At 37.9% G+C, this 17,740-nt stretch overlaps 1 protein-coding gene across 1 annotated transcript in view; it reads right to left on the minus strand.

Moving 5' to 3' along the window:
- Positions 1-3,780: 3,780 nt before the first annotated feature.
- gpr149 (G protein-coupled receptor 149) overlaps positions 3,781-17,740 on the minus strand; it is a 42,617-nt gene continuing 28,657 nt past the window's right edge. The window contains exon 4 of the mRNA XM_003218228.4: positions 3,781-7,508. Within this exon, the coding sequence (XP_003218276.2) occupies positions 6,936-7,508 (573 nt within the window). The 3' untranslated portion in view covers positions 3,781-6,935. The remainder of the gene's footprint in view (positions 7,509-17,740) is intronic.

Below are 17,740 nucleotides of genomic sequence, written 5' to 3' on the forward strand. Positions count from 1 at the left end.
GTGAATGTGATAGAGAACAATTGCAGGAAAATGTAAAACAAGGACTTTATACATGTATGGTCTCATTTTCTTGTGATCTTTTACAGCTATCATTTTCAAAACTATGGGGGACATTTTTAATGTCTGTACTATAGCTAGCAGTGCTCTACAGTACATTATTGCATCCTGCTGTTTTGCCTAGAGATGGAAATCTCCCCCCCCCCCTTTTATTCTCATGTATAAATAACAAAAACTCAAAGATTTTCTTCCAACTGGGGAAATAATCTGAATTTTGGCTCCTTTTGGAACATCTCCCCTTGAAAAAATATGGGGTGGGTTTTTTTTGAAGAGGAGATTCATTTTTGGATTGGGGGGGGGGGGTTGCGCAGGCTGCTGCATTATTTTTCAAAGAGGAAAAATATGGTTGTTTACATAATTTGCAAAGGGGGAAAGAGCCAAGTTTTCATGTAGATCTTCTTGTGCTAACTGGAGATATTTTGACAGAAGCATTACAAATTTACAATTTTTAAAGAAATCTTATAGCTATTGACAGTCTTTTTGATAAGAGATTTTGCAAATGTCCTTAACTTTTCAAATCTAGCACCATTGATATTTAATGAACTCCAGGTTTAGGGCAAGGGCAGGGAAGTGGAAACTGGTCAGGGAAATCAGGAATATTGGTTTAAAAAAATCTGGGATAGTCAGGGTTATTATGGTAATTAATATATCCATTCAATGTTTTTTCTAAGAGGATGCTTGAAAAATAAACTACATGCATTTGTGGCAGTACAGAGCTGATATAACACAATTGTAACGTAATCACACACACACATTCCATAGTGTGAGTATTTCAAGTACGCATATACTGTTTGCATGTGAACACATATATATATACACACACACATATATATACAGTATATACAGTATATATACTTCACTTCACTTTATTTCTTAATTCATCGCTCTCCACCAGAGTGCTCCAAGCGACTTACAATTTAAAATATCATTCCACAATATAAAAACATTCAACAGTGACTATTTGGCAAATCTGATCTGATTTACTTAAATGCACAACCAAACAGCCATGTCTTGAGTGCTTTTCCAAAAACGTCGCAACTCCGACATTGCTCTAACATATGGAGGCAATGAGTTCCACAGAAATGGAGCATAGGTCAAAAAGGCTCTATGCCTTGTAGCTTCCAGGTGTACCTCCCTAGGGCCCAGTACTTATAGGAAATTTTCCTGGGAGGATGGAGGTGACCACTGATGGAAAAAAGGAATAAGGCGGTCCCTAAGATATAATGGTCCTTGGCCATTTCGAGCTTTAAATGTCAGGATCAGTATCTTGTAAGAGATCCGATGTTCTATTGGTAGCCAATGCAGTTGTTTTAATGCATGTGTGTATACTATATATATATATATATATATATATATATATATATATATACACACATACATACACACACACACACACACACACACACACACACACACACACATATATATATACATAGATAGACACATGTCATTTTTTTCTCACTCACTGGTGTCCTATTTGTGGCCCATTGGCTTTGAAGTGTTTTTCTTTCTCGAAAACTCTCTGAGAATGACACTGGTCCATATCCCACTTTGAGTCCAATTGTTATGTGTAATTATATTGTTTTAAAATGGAGAAGCTATTTGGTTTCTTGGGAGTAGACAATTTATTATTTCAAACAAACTAGATTCAGCGTTCCTTGCTTTGAAGATATTACCATTCTTACAGTCATCAGCAAATGGTGGCTGGCTGGATTTTGCTGCCTGCCTTTATTCCTTCTGGCTAGCTATTAAATTCTGCCATAATGTTAACATGATAATAAAAACCAGAAATCAGACACAAGACTACTTTAATAAAAGAAAAAAAAACTGGTTGAAATGTCAATCTATATTGTATAACACTTTAACCTCATTGCTGTTTCTAGTTTAAGCCTCAAGTAGACTACCTTAATGGAATAATAAAAATGCAAACATAACTTCTCTTTGTTGTAAACAAGCATGGAGTATGTGTGGTTCCTAAGACCCCTTCTGATTTTCAGGTCACTTTTTGTTTTGAAAAAAAGGCCTTTTCTGAGCCTAAAATGTGTACATCATTTTTAAACAATAGCACCAGCAACAACAACAATAACAACAACAACAACAACAACAACAACAACAACATCATAGTTTTATATGTGGTGTGACATCGAGTTTTTAAAATAATCGTCAGAAAAATCAGAAAAGGAAATAGAAACAGAAAATAAAATCTGGGTGGCAACCTTTAGATAGATAGATAGATAGATAGATAGATAGATAGATAGATAGATAGATAGATAGCATTTATAGATATGGCTGCTGCAGGATAATTCCCAGAGTATAAGTTACCATTTATTGGATATATGTGTCCTGTTTGGTCCATCCAACAATGCTCAGAGTAGCTTATAATATCAAAGTTATTATTTAAAAATTGTGTGCAAAAATTGCATAAACACTACACTGGTTTGATTTATGATGAAGTGCTTCTTATGCATCTGGGAATGAGAATTCAAAATATTTATGTGTTTATTCTTTGACTTATTAGCACAGTCTAATACTATAAGATGTGCCATGGCAAAGATGCAAAAAGCCACTCCACATTAATCATGTATTTGCTATTCTAATAAATGCTGTGGTCTTATAAGATGTTTATGGAAATAATCCATTAGCACAATAACAAAAGCTATTAGAGGTACTTGAGAGGTTTACAGTAAGGAATTAATAACTAAGAAAAGTGATGTAACTTTGCAAAGGTTCTTCAAGGTGGGAAACAAATTGTAGTCCGCATCCCATAATACTGGGTTGCAATTCACAATCCAATCATTGGACTTTTTTGGCCTGAATACGCTTGTGTCTAAATAAGCTCCAGTAAGGTGACTTAAATTTGTTACCATGTTATGTTATTAGTTTTGGTAATTTTAACCAATGCAGATAGGGAATAAATTTAACACAGGAGACAAATGCAAATTGCTTTATATATTTGTGGCTAAATTACCCTTCCAGGTTTGTGTCATTGAACAGGGCATAAAAAACAAATACATCAATAATAGAATTGCCAGCTGGGCAAAGGGCTTTAGTTTTACCAAGACAGAGACAGAATTCCAAATGTTCAGAGAGAGAGAAAAAAATCAGGTTGTTTTGCTAAGATTTGCAGTCTAACAAAATAAAATGGTGAATGGTGAAAACAGGAATCTGTGTAATAGGGAATGTTCTCAACATTACGCTTCAATGTGATTTTCAATACATTATTCAGTACCTAAAACTGCCATCATACAGTTAGCTTAGGTGCACGATGTATCAGCTTTCCATATTACCCTAAGATTTGTCTTCCCTGTAGTGTGCCTACAAGATCTCATCACTTTGAAATCACCTTCAAAAAGGTCAATTTGACAACCAACCTTCAGCCCACAAATGTCATGTCTGCCTTCTGAGATGCATTAAAGGTCATTTGGGGGGGGGGGGATTAAAAAAGAAAGAATGGAATGATATCTCATTAGATATTTAAAAGTGATTTTAAAAATTTAAATCCAGCTGGGTTTCTAAAAATGAGAAGCAGTGCACCATTTTCAGCGCTCACTAATTCATGAATCGGAGGGAAGGAGAAGTAATCTGTCTCTTGAAGTATACATGAGTAGCTCTTGGTGGACAAAGAGTAACATCTGGTCATGCACTTTCTGACCATTTTACCCAGGGTTAGAAAATAAAACACACAGCAGTCAGGCAGAATCAGCAAAGAGCAGTTTACAGAACTGGCATAGAAGAAGATTTATTCTTTTTTATATCATACAACAGCATTACAGTACTTTACAATTAGGTTGGGTTGAGAACTGCTTGTACGTTCTATTATAAAGCATTATCTAAACTCTAACCCGAAATAAACACAACTCACCAGTGTTCAAATATTGTCTGTAAAATTGTTTCCTACACAAAATATTGACCTCTCTAAAAAGTAAGGATTAAGCAGAATTCTGAAAGCAGAGTTGGGTGAAGTGTTTTGATGCCTTAGGCTCCAAGTGTCCCTTTCACAGCCTTGTTGCAACTTCATAGTTTATGTATTTATTTATTTTTGCCCAGGAGGCTGGGAATGAGTGGCTCTTAATTATACCCTGCCATTACCTTAAATAGAAAACACTGTAGGTTTTTTGTGGATTGGAGGATGCCCTAGCTTTTTGGCTGCTGTGGTATTTTTTGAGTCATGGAGAGATTTACCTGCACAATTGGCTGAGGAGAAACCTTTGGGGAAAGTTAACAACTGGCCATATTTGAAGTGTTGGTATTTGCAAGAAGCATTTCAGTAGCAAAGAACATTAGTGATTTTCTTTCCCATTAGGAAGTTCAAACATGCTGGGCTACATTCACTATTTCACTTACATGTTGCAGGCTTATGCCTATCCAAACCTGTTAAAGAGCCCTTCAAAACTCTAGGCAAATTATTATTATTCTTATTATTCTTATTATTCTTATTATTCTTTGGGGGGGGGGGGGGTGACTGCAGCTACAAAGAGGAATGTATCATCCAACCCACTCCTAGCCTGGCCATGGAGGATGAGAATTATGGGAATTCTAGTCCAAAATAAGGTACACCCTTCCCCAATGCTCTGGGCTCACTGAGCAATTAATAAAATAACCCCAGTTGGGAATCCTAAGAAAAACAAAAATTGCAGCACTGATGCACATCTGGCTAGGTTGAACAGTTTGGAGGCTTTAAAAATGGATCAAACAGCGCTCTGACACTTTGGCAAGATGCTTTTCAACTCCACGAGACACAGTCCAAAGGAGGCTCTTTTGTATTTCTGGGATTCTGTTTGTGACATTAAATACAAAACTGAGACATTGGGTATTCGGAATCAATGATTTGAGGAAGGGCCTTCTTTAAAATGACCTAATTGAAAATTCTCTTTTTTGTTGATGGACATCATGATAGAATGAAAGATAAATTAATCTCTGTGATTAACAGCCTGATTAAAAATTGAAAACCAATGAATCCTTGCCAGACACTTGCACCTCTTTTTCTTGCCATCATAAGAATATGATCAGATTAAGAATGAGTTGATTCATTAGACATTGAGTTGATTCATTAGATTAGACATTTTCTTGAAGATGATCTCTTTTTCAGTCACTGTCCTGTGAGATTCAAGCTTGCTTGAAGGAGACTCAAGCTTTTAATAAATCACTACAGTACTTGGTCTGGGATAATATTAGATCTGAGGACCTTCCACACTACATCATTACAGAACTATGATACCACTTGAACTGCCATGACTGTTTCCTATGGAATGATTGACTAGAATTATACAGATTAGAATTATAGGATGAAACCATGGCAATTAAAGTAGAATCATAGTGCTGTATTGTAAAAGGGCCCCTCAGAAATTTCACAGAACTCTATAGTCACCATTCCCAAAATGTAAATCAGTACTTACCAGGAGGTTACAAAAATATTAGAGATAAATCCATGGTTGTTAAAACTGGGGCAGTGCAAAACAGGCCAGATTAAAACTTCACTTTGTGATATAAAGTCAAGGTTGGTCTCAACAAAATATTCTGTGCATTTTTGCTTTCCAATGAGATTAGATAATGTATAGCTTTCAGAGTGATTCAGTGATTTGGCTTTGAAGGCCCCAATTTACAGATGGTTTCTCCATTCAGTGCAATAGGAATTTAACTATTTTGTATGCTGAGGTCCACTTTGCTGGAGTCAACGGCTACCTTGTTTGTACATATAACAAGCTATGTGCACACTGGGTTTCCAGTATATGCAGATTAGTTTTTAGTTCATACTTCAAATTGCTTGTACAGTAATTAACAACCTGTTCCCCAGTTGTCTAGCTTGTGCCTATGTAATAAACTTGATACAAACAGTTTTGTTGCTACCATATTAACTTTATGTTGAATTTTGGATGCTAATAGAAACAATGAGTGACTCATGTCAAATAAGATGAGCTCCAGTTCTATGGCCTGTGTTGTCAGGGCTAAACATTTGCAAAATATGATTCAGTCTTTAATGTGCAATGTCACACAAAGCAAGTACATCACAATGCAAGTAGCCACATTTACAACATGTTGACCCTTGCATTTTGCTACCCACATTTAAAGAGTAGGAAGCCACATTGTATTTTGTATTAAAAGAGGAAAATCAACATAATTTCTCTTTTATTTGAAACTGTTACAACACTGGGCTTAAAATTACCTAGCTTCACTGCTGCATAGGAGGCAGGAAAGTAGAAATCTCCATCAAAATAAGCGGGTAAATTCCATGTATCTTTAAAAATATTTTCTTTAAAAATGTATAATTCTTACTGATGGTGGTTACTTTTTATAAAAGCAATAATAACCGCTCAGGTGGGAAATAGCTTGCCATTCTCTCTCTTCATGAGCATCATAATTAGGTAAATTGAGATTAAAAATGGTAGTAAGTATTGATTTAGAAAAGCATTGTCTTCCTTCTGGTGCCAAACCCTGAGCCGCATTACAAGGTTTGGCTGAAATCCTGCACATAATTAGGCAGCATAAATCCCACTGATATCAATGGGAGGATGTCATAGGGGTAATTCAAGTAGTTATACCTCCACATTCAAACCCTTTTCAGCTCATTGTAGTCAGAAGGGGTGGGTTATTTTTTGTCTCTAAGCCAGATCCATAGTTGGGAGAGCTCATGATCAGGGGAAGTAAAAATTCAAGGTTTTTGGAGGTGGAACACTGAGTTTTTGATTTTCAGGGATGATGACATCTTATGCTCCAGACATTTCTCTGAGTTTAGCAGCAATGGAGTGAGTGATGAATTTTTTGAGCAGCAAATATATCATTGTGAGCAGAGCATGAAAAAAGGGGGTGGGATAAACTGCAAATCCCAGAATTTTCCAGTTACTCAGGTCTAATTTCTCTAATTGTTTTTATTCTGCATTTTAGTTGCTGACCCCATCTTCTTCTCTTTTCCTGTAGGCTTTGTTTAACATTTGTATTTCTTCTTGATAACCTTCTTTCTCCAGATGTTGCTTTTTACTATTCTGCCTGTGAGCTTCCACAGTATCAGGAATTGATATATTAATATCACTGTTGGGATTGTTCGATGGTATGAAGAGCGAATACGAAGCTGTTTCCCCTAAATCGCAGGAGACAAATCTGTTTTCTTTCCGAGAATAACGCAGTGATGGAGACCGGACTTGAGTAGACGACTGGCTGATATTACTGATGATCGATACAGTGTCCATGGCTTCTTCGTTGTCACAGATTTCAAGCACCTCTAAGTGAATCTTCACACTTGTGTCAGCAAAGGTGGTTGGAGAATCCTCGGGGTTCGGCTCATGACCCACACTTTTAGAGCGATACACTTCGATTTTCTTTGACGTGGGTGTGATTTTCTGTCCTTCTGTGCTTACCTCATATGTTGACAAAGAGAGGGTTTTTCCAGTAGGCGCATGGAGAGAGACGGTCCCTTGAAATGCACACAAAGGGAGGGCTAATGCACCGCCAGAACGCTGGAAAGAAAGAAAATTGCTATTATTTAATCTGGTTTCCACAAGTCAAGAATCCATTGTCAAAAACGAAATTACTTCTCACTTATTGCTTTCATTGCTGTGCACTGAGCGTGCTTTCTTTTCTTTCTCTCTTATGCCTTCAGTTTAATCAACAGCATAAAACATTTTTGCATGTTAAAAAATGTACAGTTCTTTTTGCAGATTTATAACACAATGCAAGATCTTCCACAACAAATTGTCTATACCATAATTTAAGTTTATTCTTCCTAATTCACCAAGCTGGCAGACATAAAATTTTAGTTATTCTCTCTTTCAGGACTTTCTAGACCAAGATGCACAGACCATGGGTTTATGTTAATAAACTAAATAGCAAATACATGAGAAATTGGAAACATGTTGGATAGGAGGAGAAAGATTAGGAAGTTCCTCCATCAGCTGCCCCAGATAAGCAAGGGTCCACTGCATCATAGAATCATAGAGTTGAAAGAGACCACCTGGGCCATGCAGTCCAAACCCCAATCTGCTATACAGAAAAAGCACAATAAAAGCACCCCAGATAGATGGCCACCCAGCTTCTGTTTAAAAGCTTCCAAGGAAGGAGTTTCCACCACACTCCACGGCAGAGAGTTCCATTGTTGAACTGCTCTTACAGTCAGGAGGTTCTTCCTAATTTTCAGATGGAATCCCCTTTCATGTAATTTGAACTCATTACTCCAAATCCTAGTTTCCAGTACTGCCCCCATACCTGCAAGGTCGGTACTCAGGTTTCACCTAACTGCATCTGACAAAATACATGTTCTTCCTAGGAACCTTCTAGATCCTCCAGGAAGGTATTCTCCTGCCAGAAATTACTACAGAGTAATGCTGACAAATTCCTAGATATATATCTTTAATGAATTTTCTAGGTTCTCCAATGCAACTTCTGGAAGAAGACATTCATTTCAGGGTCCTTCTACACAGACATATAACCCAGAATATCAAGACAGAAAATATCTGCTTTGAACTGGGTTATCTGAGTCCACACTGCCATATATTCCAGTTCAAAGCAGATAATGTGGATTTTATTCAGCTGTGTGGAAGGGGCCTCAATAGCATTTGCTATTATCCATATTTTCCTGTTTCCCTAATAAGTTTAAGCAAATATCCCCAGTTGATACACATTTTCTAACACAGGTGAAATCAAGTTTTATTTTTATTTTTCTTCCTTTCTTTTCCCCATATGACATTTTTGAAATTCATTGCCAGATGAAGTGTAGGAAACGTGCGTACACTGCAGTGCCCTTGGTAGCCAACCACCTGGTGCTGTCATGACTCCTGCTGCAAACATCTGGGAGTTCTGTGCTCAGCCTCTGTGTGTCTACATTTCTCTGAATGTTAACAGCCTGAAGTTTTTCTAAAATCCATTTAATGCATCTGAAGTGCACAGAAAAAGGAGGTGAATGAAGATGGCTGGTTCTATCGCATACTGAGTCCGAGGTGAGAAAACTTCAGGCTGGTATAATTAAATTGCTGGAAGACAGAACACATGAGAATTCTTGGGATTCTTCATGAGAACAAACCCTTGCTTAATGCAATAGATATCTGAAATCACTCTGGCCCATTTTCCTCTTGTTCATATTTAGGCATAATAATTGAGAAAACTAAAGATCTAATTAAGTTCTGATTGTCACTGATGTTACTCCATTTTCTTTCCCCCATCTGTCTACTGTCTAAAATTCAATTGAAATGTAGGTTTGAAGAAAGCAGTAGGCAGATGTTTTCACCTTCTGACACTGCACTGAATTAGAGTAATTTGCTCAAGCTGGATAATATTATAAATATGGGTCCAAGGAAATACTACATCTTCAGTGTCTAGTTAAATAGTAGAATTCACTGTCACAAGATATAGTGCTTCTTTCAATTTGGATGGCTTAAAATAGTGTTGGATACATTCATTGAGGTGACAGGGCCATTAGTGGCTACTAGGTAGGATGGCTATATATCACTGCTAATGGCCGATTCATATGATTCAGGACTTCATGAACCCGCGATTCCATTACAGTCCACATACACAGTGGATACAAACCAGGTGGAGCACCTTTGATATCGCATTTATCTTAAATTGCACCAGTTCGCCAATTTGTGGTTCCATGACCCCACCTTCCTGCTCTTTTATTTTCATTTTTAGAAAATTTTTTGCAATTCTAGCTTTGAAAGACAGACAAAAAGGGCTAATATGACTAAATGTAATTATAAAATAAACAGAACATTGACAACTTGGGAATAGTAAGCAGGGGATGGAGGAGAATCCTACCACCTGATGACACCATTTTACTGCTGGCCTGCTGGCGAGAAGTAGGAAACATTGTGGGATTGGGAACTGTTGACAAGTTGTACCCATTAATAGCTAGAGACAGGAGAATCATGGGGAGGGGACGGGCCATTGGTGGAGTGCATATAGCATTCTGAGATAGGGACAGTGGTGAAGGTCCTGCTGAAATGCCATATTGCCTGCCCTCCACAATAAAGTCCTTAGTATGGATAGCATTTATTGGAAATGTGAGATAGAAAGTCAGTTGTACACATGCCCTACTAATAGGCTTCCAACAAGTAAATGGTCAACTACTGGATGAGCAGGATGATGGACATGTGGTCTGGTGCAGAAGGTCTCTCATGCTCTTACGTCAGTGGTTCCCAACCTTTTTTTGACCAGGGGCCACTTGACCGGGGACCACTTTGACCAGGGATCACTCTCCAACATTATTACCAGAAGGATTATGAATCAGTTTTTGTCAACTTTAGATTCAGTTTGGTTGGAGATGGTCAGTTCTGCAGAAAGGAGAGGAAATAAGATAAAATGAATAAATAAATAAAGAGGAAGAAGGTTCGCAGACCAGATTTTCATTCTTGTGGCCCACTGTTGGGCTGCGGCCTACGGGTTGGGAACCACTGTCTTATGTAGATGCATGGAGTCCCCATCCATCTGATTGTGCATTGAACAGGGTCATAGTGAACTTAAATTCCAGAGTTTGTAATTGGGCTTCAAATCATTCAATGGTCCAGATGCTGCTGGATTGTAATTGCCATGATCCCTCACTATGGCTATGCTGGCTAAGGTTGCTGGGCCTTGCATATCAATGAGAACCACATTTATAGAAGCTTTTGGACTAGAAGTCTCAGAGGGTCTAGCCAACATAGCCAATAGTGAGGAATTCTGGAATCTGACTCGCTGGGACTGTTCTTTGAAGCCCCTTTCTGAATTTGATCCCCACTAATACTGTTTGAACAGGGCTTAATTTCATCAGAAATGTGAAAGAAAAAAATATGTAGCTTCTAAAGCAGGTGTGACTGAATTTTAAAAGGGCATGGAGCTAGAAAAGAAAATACATTTTAGTGAAAAAAGATACAATTTTCCCCTCTTCACATCTTAATTTGAAATACTCTGAAAAATACTGTGATTCTTTTCTCAGTAGCAGGTTCCTGTCTTTCTAGGTTATTACACAAAATGTACTTGCAAGACTACTCTAAAAAGCATTAGGGACCTATATACCAATTAACTGGATATTTCTCTTGCCACACATCATGCACTATACTTATTTCTTTAAAAGCATAATTATATTTATTCTTTGAAAATAAAAATGTAGGAGGAACGTAATGCACAATCTGTTTAAGTCTTGATTAGAGCAAAAGAATTCAAATGCACCAGGTAAAGCATCTTTTTTTTTTATTAAGAGAGGATGAAGCAATTTTATAAATGGGAAAATCTTTTCTAAGCATAGCCATGATAGGAAAAGTATCTTTTTAGTCACGAATTCCCTTGGCTCTTTCATTACTTGGTTAGTTTAGCACCATTTTGGTTGAGATTATTATCACTGGTCTCATCTGCCAACCTTGGAATGAGAATTCTCATTTGTACTGCACAAATCAGTTGTACTTATTTGTCTGCCATGAGTCATACTAGTCTAATTTAAAAGTTAGGAAGATTCCTGAAACCATTATCACAATTCTATCTGGGAAGTGATTATTGTGAAACTGCTCATTGAATCCCACACTGGCAGTTCCTAAACCTATTTATTTCAGAGTAAACTTAGCTGATTTCAAAAGGATTGCCTTCCAGGAAATGTTATAACAACTGGAATGCTATTAGGACAAGAGGAGCCCCCAGTGGCACAGTGGGTGCTGGCAGGACTGATGACTTGAAGGTTGGGATGCTGACCTGAAGGCATGTTTGAATCCAACCCGGGGAGAGCAAGGATGAGCTCCCTTTATATTGTACACATATGGATAGTACTATGAACAAATTCCTATGCACATTGCACATATCTTATTCTGAAGAAAAAAACAAAACAAAACAGGTGGCAGGTTTTGTCGGCTCCCTCCTCCATTGCTGAGGAAGGCATGCACCGGGCGAGGGAGGAGGCAGGAAAGCAGCAGAAGTTTCCCTTCTCTCTTGCCCTATACGTGCCTTCCTCGGTGAAGGAGGAGGGAGTCACTGCGGAGACAAACCTCGCCACTGTGGGGACAAACCCATAGGACAGGCAGTGGCAGCAAAAACACCTGGCGGGCTGGATAAATGTTTTAGTGGGCTACATGTGGCCCACGGGCCATAGTTTGGGGATCCCTGGTCTGAACTTTAAATCAGTTAAGGTGTGAACCATGTAGGTCCCCAAGGTAGGTTCACTATTTTGTACAGTTCCTTTAAACTCTAAAATCAATGGGTAATTCACTGTCCCATGAACACTGAAGCCACAAGCCACCATTGTGTAAGGAAAGGAGATTTCATAAACACATATAGAGCCTGAAAATAGTGGCCCATTGAATCAGTAAGGACTGTAATTTAGATCACTTTTGCTTTCTGTTTATAGCCAGGATTGTGTGGTCTTGAGCAGATGTTAGAACATTACTTTTTTGACCCAATTCCCCAGACAGTGATCTAGTAGCTGGAAGATTCATTAGTTGAGTTGTAGTTCTCAAACAGAAAAGTACAATTTCAAAGATTGGGATTTTTACCCTGGTTCCCTAGTTCAGTTTAGCAGTTTGAATTAGCTGCCCCTTCACTTCCTTTCAGTAGCAGGTCCTAACAAAATAAAAGAGCTGGATCTGTGCTCTATACGTGCTACTGAAAACCCATGTCATTAGAAGGCAGAATGCATGTGCTGTCATGATTTGACTACGGGAGAAAAGAGATTTTTTCATGAGGGCAAGTTTCATTGGATGCATTTGCCTTCCAAATGTTTTGGACTGCAACTCCCATATTCTATCACCCATTTACTATGCCACCTAGGGGTCATGGGAGATGAAGGCAATACATTTCTCTGTATTTTGGCCTTTTTGAATATTTAAGCAGTAAGATCAAGGGCATGTGGAGAAGTCATTTTCACCTGTGGCAGCTTGCTTCCCTGACAAGCTGGAGTTAGAAATAGTCCTATACTGGTAGTAGTCTCATAGTTCACAAACATATTTTCTCTGTGTGTGTGTTTTTCCCTTTTTATTAATGGCAAGTATTATATTCTTGACATTGACTTGCAGGTGGACAGGTCTGAATGCATTTACTTCAAAATATTTCAGAGCCCAGTAAGAGCAAAGGATCCATTAAATACACTTACATATCAAATGTATCTCTGTATTATATTGTTTCTGAAAATTGCTCAATTGCAGCATGATAGCAGATCTTGGAGTGGGAGTGCAGGATGCAAAATAATGGCTTTTAGGAAAGAAAACTAGCAGAAGGTGGACATCTGGCAAACTTAAATGTATTTAGATTGATTTTGTGTATGCATGTTCCCGAATGGAAGGTTGTCGTTAAATCCTCTCGCATATCTTTGACCTTTGCTGTCTCTGAACAGATTATCTGACAGTGCGGCAGCATCATTTGGGGACATAAGAAGAAGTAGAAGAAGTTACTAAAGGGGATAAACAGGATATAAATCTGTGAGGAGCACAGGGAATGCATATACATGCATACATTAATTAAAAAATTAAAGGATTTAAAAGGGCCCATCAAGGAACCAGCCACAAGTATATCAACACTGGAAACAAGATAGAAGTAGTGACATGGATTTAGATAATAATTTCAAACAAATGGACATTATATTTTTAGAATGCATAGAATATGTTTTCTGTCTTGCAATAAAGAGTTAGTATTCTATTTTTTAAAAAAATGAGAGAAGTGGGTGGCGGAGAGAGAAAGTCTGGCCATAGTTCCTGTCTTCTCTAAAGAGCCTGTAATAAATTGAGAACTGCTTGTGGAGTGACATGAATATATGAGGCCCCACCAAATGATATTGAAAGCAGTTGAAAAGGGATAACAATGACAATCTGTCCACAGTTATATCTGGAAACACATTTACAGAAAAAGGAAAACTGGAAATATTCCAAAAGACAAGCCATAAAAGCTAAATTTACCTCCTGTGACATTTGTATGGATTTGACTGCTGTATAAATGATTTTTTATTATTTTTGCTTTCAGAGTTTCTAGCCTGTTCTTGGTGTACTACATTCTGTTTAAAATGCTTCTAATCTTAGACAGTCCATTGTGTCTGTTGTTGTTGATTTATTTAGAGTGTTAAGAAAATGGGCAATGACCCTAGCGAATGAAATGCCATGTCTTTGAGAAAATTACTGCCAACAGTTTTGAGGAGAATTAAATGGTTTATTATGGGAAATGCTGTACATGTGTGATGATTTTTCTTTCTTTCTATGGTGTTTTTAAAGCTACAGCAGTAGACTCAGGTTGTTTTCCTCTCAAGAAATATAGAAACCCATTACAGGAGACAAGCTCCACACTGGAAGTATATTTCCAGCATATATGATGTTGTTTGAACAAATGGATGCAGCATTCAGAAATAGTCTGAGAAATGAGCCACTTCAGCTTCCAGATCTATACATCAGCTGAAAAAGTGTCGTTCTCTGACGTCTTTGTTGAGAGTCTGGTGAACTGCATAGTGGCTTATTTATCTCAACCTGTATTTTTCACCATGGCTTTGCAGCAGCAGAGTTCATTAAAGGAGATACAGCATTCAGCCCATCTTGTTTCCTTCAATTTGTTGTGTACCTAAATAGGTTCTGTGTGCGTAATAGCACCTCTTGAAGCACATGCTGGCGGCAGTGAACAGATGAGATTGTAAGTCAAGAGAAAAACTGGCACAGCTTCTTAACGTATTTGGTTGAAATCTCCATGGTCCTGACAGGTCACAGGGACCTCTCTGTATCTAAAGGCCTTCAGAAATATATAAACATCATGTTCTGTTTAGAAAAAAACATTCTGCTGGGAAAAGAATAGTCAACTCCTCCAGTTCTAGAAACATTTCTCTTACATCAAAGGTTAAGGGTGGTGGGAAAGCTTCTCAGTGAGAATTACAGTTGTTTCTACTGAGCATTCTCTTTTGTTTTTTACATACAATGTTCCCTCACTACTTTGCGGTTCACTTTTCGCAGATTAGCTGTTTCGTGGTTTTTCAATAAACTCTAAAAGAATATTATAAATCATTAAAAAAATACAATTTACAGCCTAAGGAAGGGAGGAAGGAGAAGCCGAAGGGCGAGAAAAGGAGCCCAAGTGGCAACAGGAGGAGGAGGAGGCAATTTATCAACACATGATTGGTTGATAAAGACTTAAAATAGTGTGTAACTACTAAAATAATGTATAAATATTAAAATAAATATAGTGTCCCTACTTCATGGATTTTCACTTATCGTGGGTGGTCCTGGGACGTAACCCCTGCGATAAGTGAGGGAACACTGTATATCTCTATCACTCACTCTTGACTAGACCTTCATTTTAAAGGTAAAGTCATAATACTTTGCATGCCCTCTAACTGTCCCAGTTTGGCAGGAATAGTTCTAATTAGTTCTTTTTCCACTAGAGCTGTTTTTAAAATATCCCAGTTTTTTCTCTTCTCCTCACATTTTCCTCCTTCTTCCTAGGCTTACTTCAATTGCTGCAATTGACTCAGACAAAAGCAAACTACAGCTACCTCTCCTAGCTTTTGTGTTCTTCCTAAAATAATAACATTGACCATGGCATCTTGGCCACACATGTCCTGTTTTTCTTTCTTTCTATGAACTACTAGAAAATATGCTTCTGATACAATTTCAACATGCCAGGATAAACCCAGGCAAAATAATAAATTAAAAAATGGGCACTTATTCCCTCTAGTATAAAAAACAACCAGCCTCTCAGTACCTGATGCCAGAAGCATATGCAGTCAGCTGTTACTGCACTCATGTTGTGCTTGTGGGCATCAGTTTTGGTTGGCCACTGTTCAAACAAAATGTTGGACAACATGGGTCTTTGGTCCTATTCAACATGACCTTTTTTACATATAACTCACAATCATATTTGTGTATGTAAGTTTCTAATAGCTCCTCCAACTAAGGCCTCTGTTTAGACAAAGTTTAGACGAAGTATTACTTCAAAATTAGATATAGTTAACAGAAGGTAAGTCTGAGGAAGGGAGGGAAGGAAAGATGGAGAACACATATTTTATTCATTTCATCCTTTAGTCCAATACTCAGCTCACACATACTATATAAGTTACGTACATCCAAGAACCCCTTTTGAAGTTGCCAGAACTGCCCAAAACATTTTGCTGTGCCTTGAGTTCTCTTAGAGAGGTCCTCTGTGTTCCCCCATTGAGAACAACACACCGTCAGAGGATATGAATGAATATCTTTTCTGCTTGGCCCCTTGGCTGTGCCACACCCTTTTCTCAGAGAACTGGTGGATGTTCATACCTCTGACATTGCAACACTAAGTAAAAACATGGATTTGCAATAAAACCTGACAATGTACAGGCAATCCCTTGGTCACAGACAAGAAAGGTTCTGTAGGTTTCTTTTTAAATTTATATATAAGACAGAACATTCTAAAAGTATAACTCCAGCCAAAAAATTTTTTTTCAGTTTTAGATAGGATAGGGAAGGGCTAACACCTCTCTAGATTTTGTTTTGTTGTCTGTGCCTGTTCAGTAGGTTTCACCTCACTTTCTGTCCCTGTGACAATTGGATTTTGAAAATTGTGGGCTATTGTGTAAACAAGGATTAGCAATAAAGCTTCAGTGGAGACATCTTTTTCCCATGATAGCATGAGTTAATTTCCCTTCCTAGGAGTAGTTTCCTTCCACTTCTTGCCTCACCCCCATTTGAAACTAGGAGTTGTTGTGGATCGTGGATGACAGATGGAAGCTCTTACATGTGCCCATGACCCAGAGACGCCCTGCAGAATGATGCACCACTCAGCTTTGCAGAACGAAGTAACACAGGAACTTTTACTAAATCCAAGAAATCAACAGAACAATGGTATTTACAATAGTCTTTCTATTGCTTACAGAAATCAGCAGTTATAGGCAATCCTTTCTTAGTCCATAAATCTGCTTCAGTGAAGATCAGCAGCAAATGAGACCTCAGAAATAGTCAGGCCTCTCTGAATACAGAGACATCTTCTTTTCAGCCAGTACTCAGAAGACTCTATCACACACTCACAGATAAACCTGTTTAAACTGGTTCTCCAGCAGCAGGATAGCAACAGTTACAAACCAATTCCCAGGTCCTTGCAAACTCAGCCAATTGGCTTCATGCATTTGATTTTCCAGTTAACGCACATATAGTATCTTTGCAAACCCTGACAGGAGTCATATGTAAGTTGGATATCTGCAACTCGGGTATGGCCTATAATTGCTTTCATCCAAAACAGAAGAAATATTTTCAGGGGGGAAAGACACCTTAGAGTGACCATAAGCTGGAAATGATCTGAAGTCACACAACAACAACCATCAGGCAAAGTAACAGTAACATTGAGAGTCTGTCTTCTGTTTCTTTACCTTTATATACATTATTTATCTGTCCAGTGAATGGGTAAAGGATATATAAATTTCTAAACTTTCTAGCTACAGACCAAACTGCTCCATGAGACAAACATGTCATAAATAGACAGCATGTCAGAGTACTACAGAACTCTTGAAATGTTATGCAGTCGTCACACTGGGTAAGGAAACAAATACATCAAGTTGAAAGCCCACAAGTTGCTTGTGTTGTGTTGCTTTGTACTGGAATTGGTGGGTTTGTATATGGGTTTTAATTGTTTGTAAGTTCATCGGATTTAATGCATAATATTTTAGGAGTGGTATTTGCATATTTTTATTTTTATTTACCAGTTTGTGTGAGGTAGTTCAGTATCCTTGAAATACTGAGCCTATGCCATTAAAGGCCACTTCATGTATTGTGTTGTGCTAGAATGACCTTCATAAGCGAAT

This window comes from Anolis carolinensis, chromosome 3, assembly GCF_035594765.1.
Source record: "Anolis carolinensis isolate JA03-04 chromosome 3, rAnoCar3.1.pri, whole genome shotgun sequence".
Classification (NCBI taxonomy): domain Eukaryota; kingdom Metazoa; phylum Chordata; class Lepidosauria; order Squamata; family Dactyloidae; genus Anolis; species Anolis carolinensis.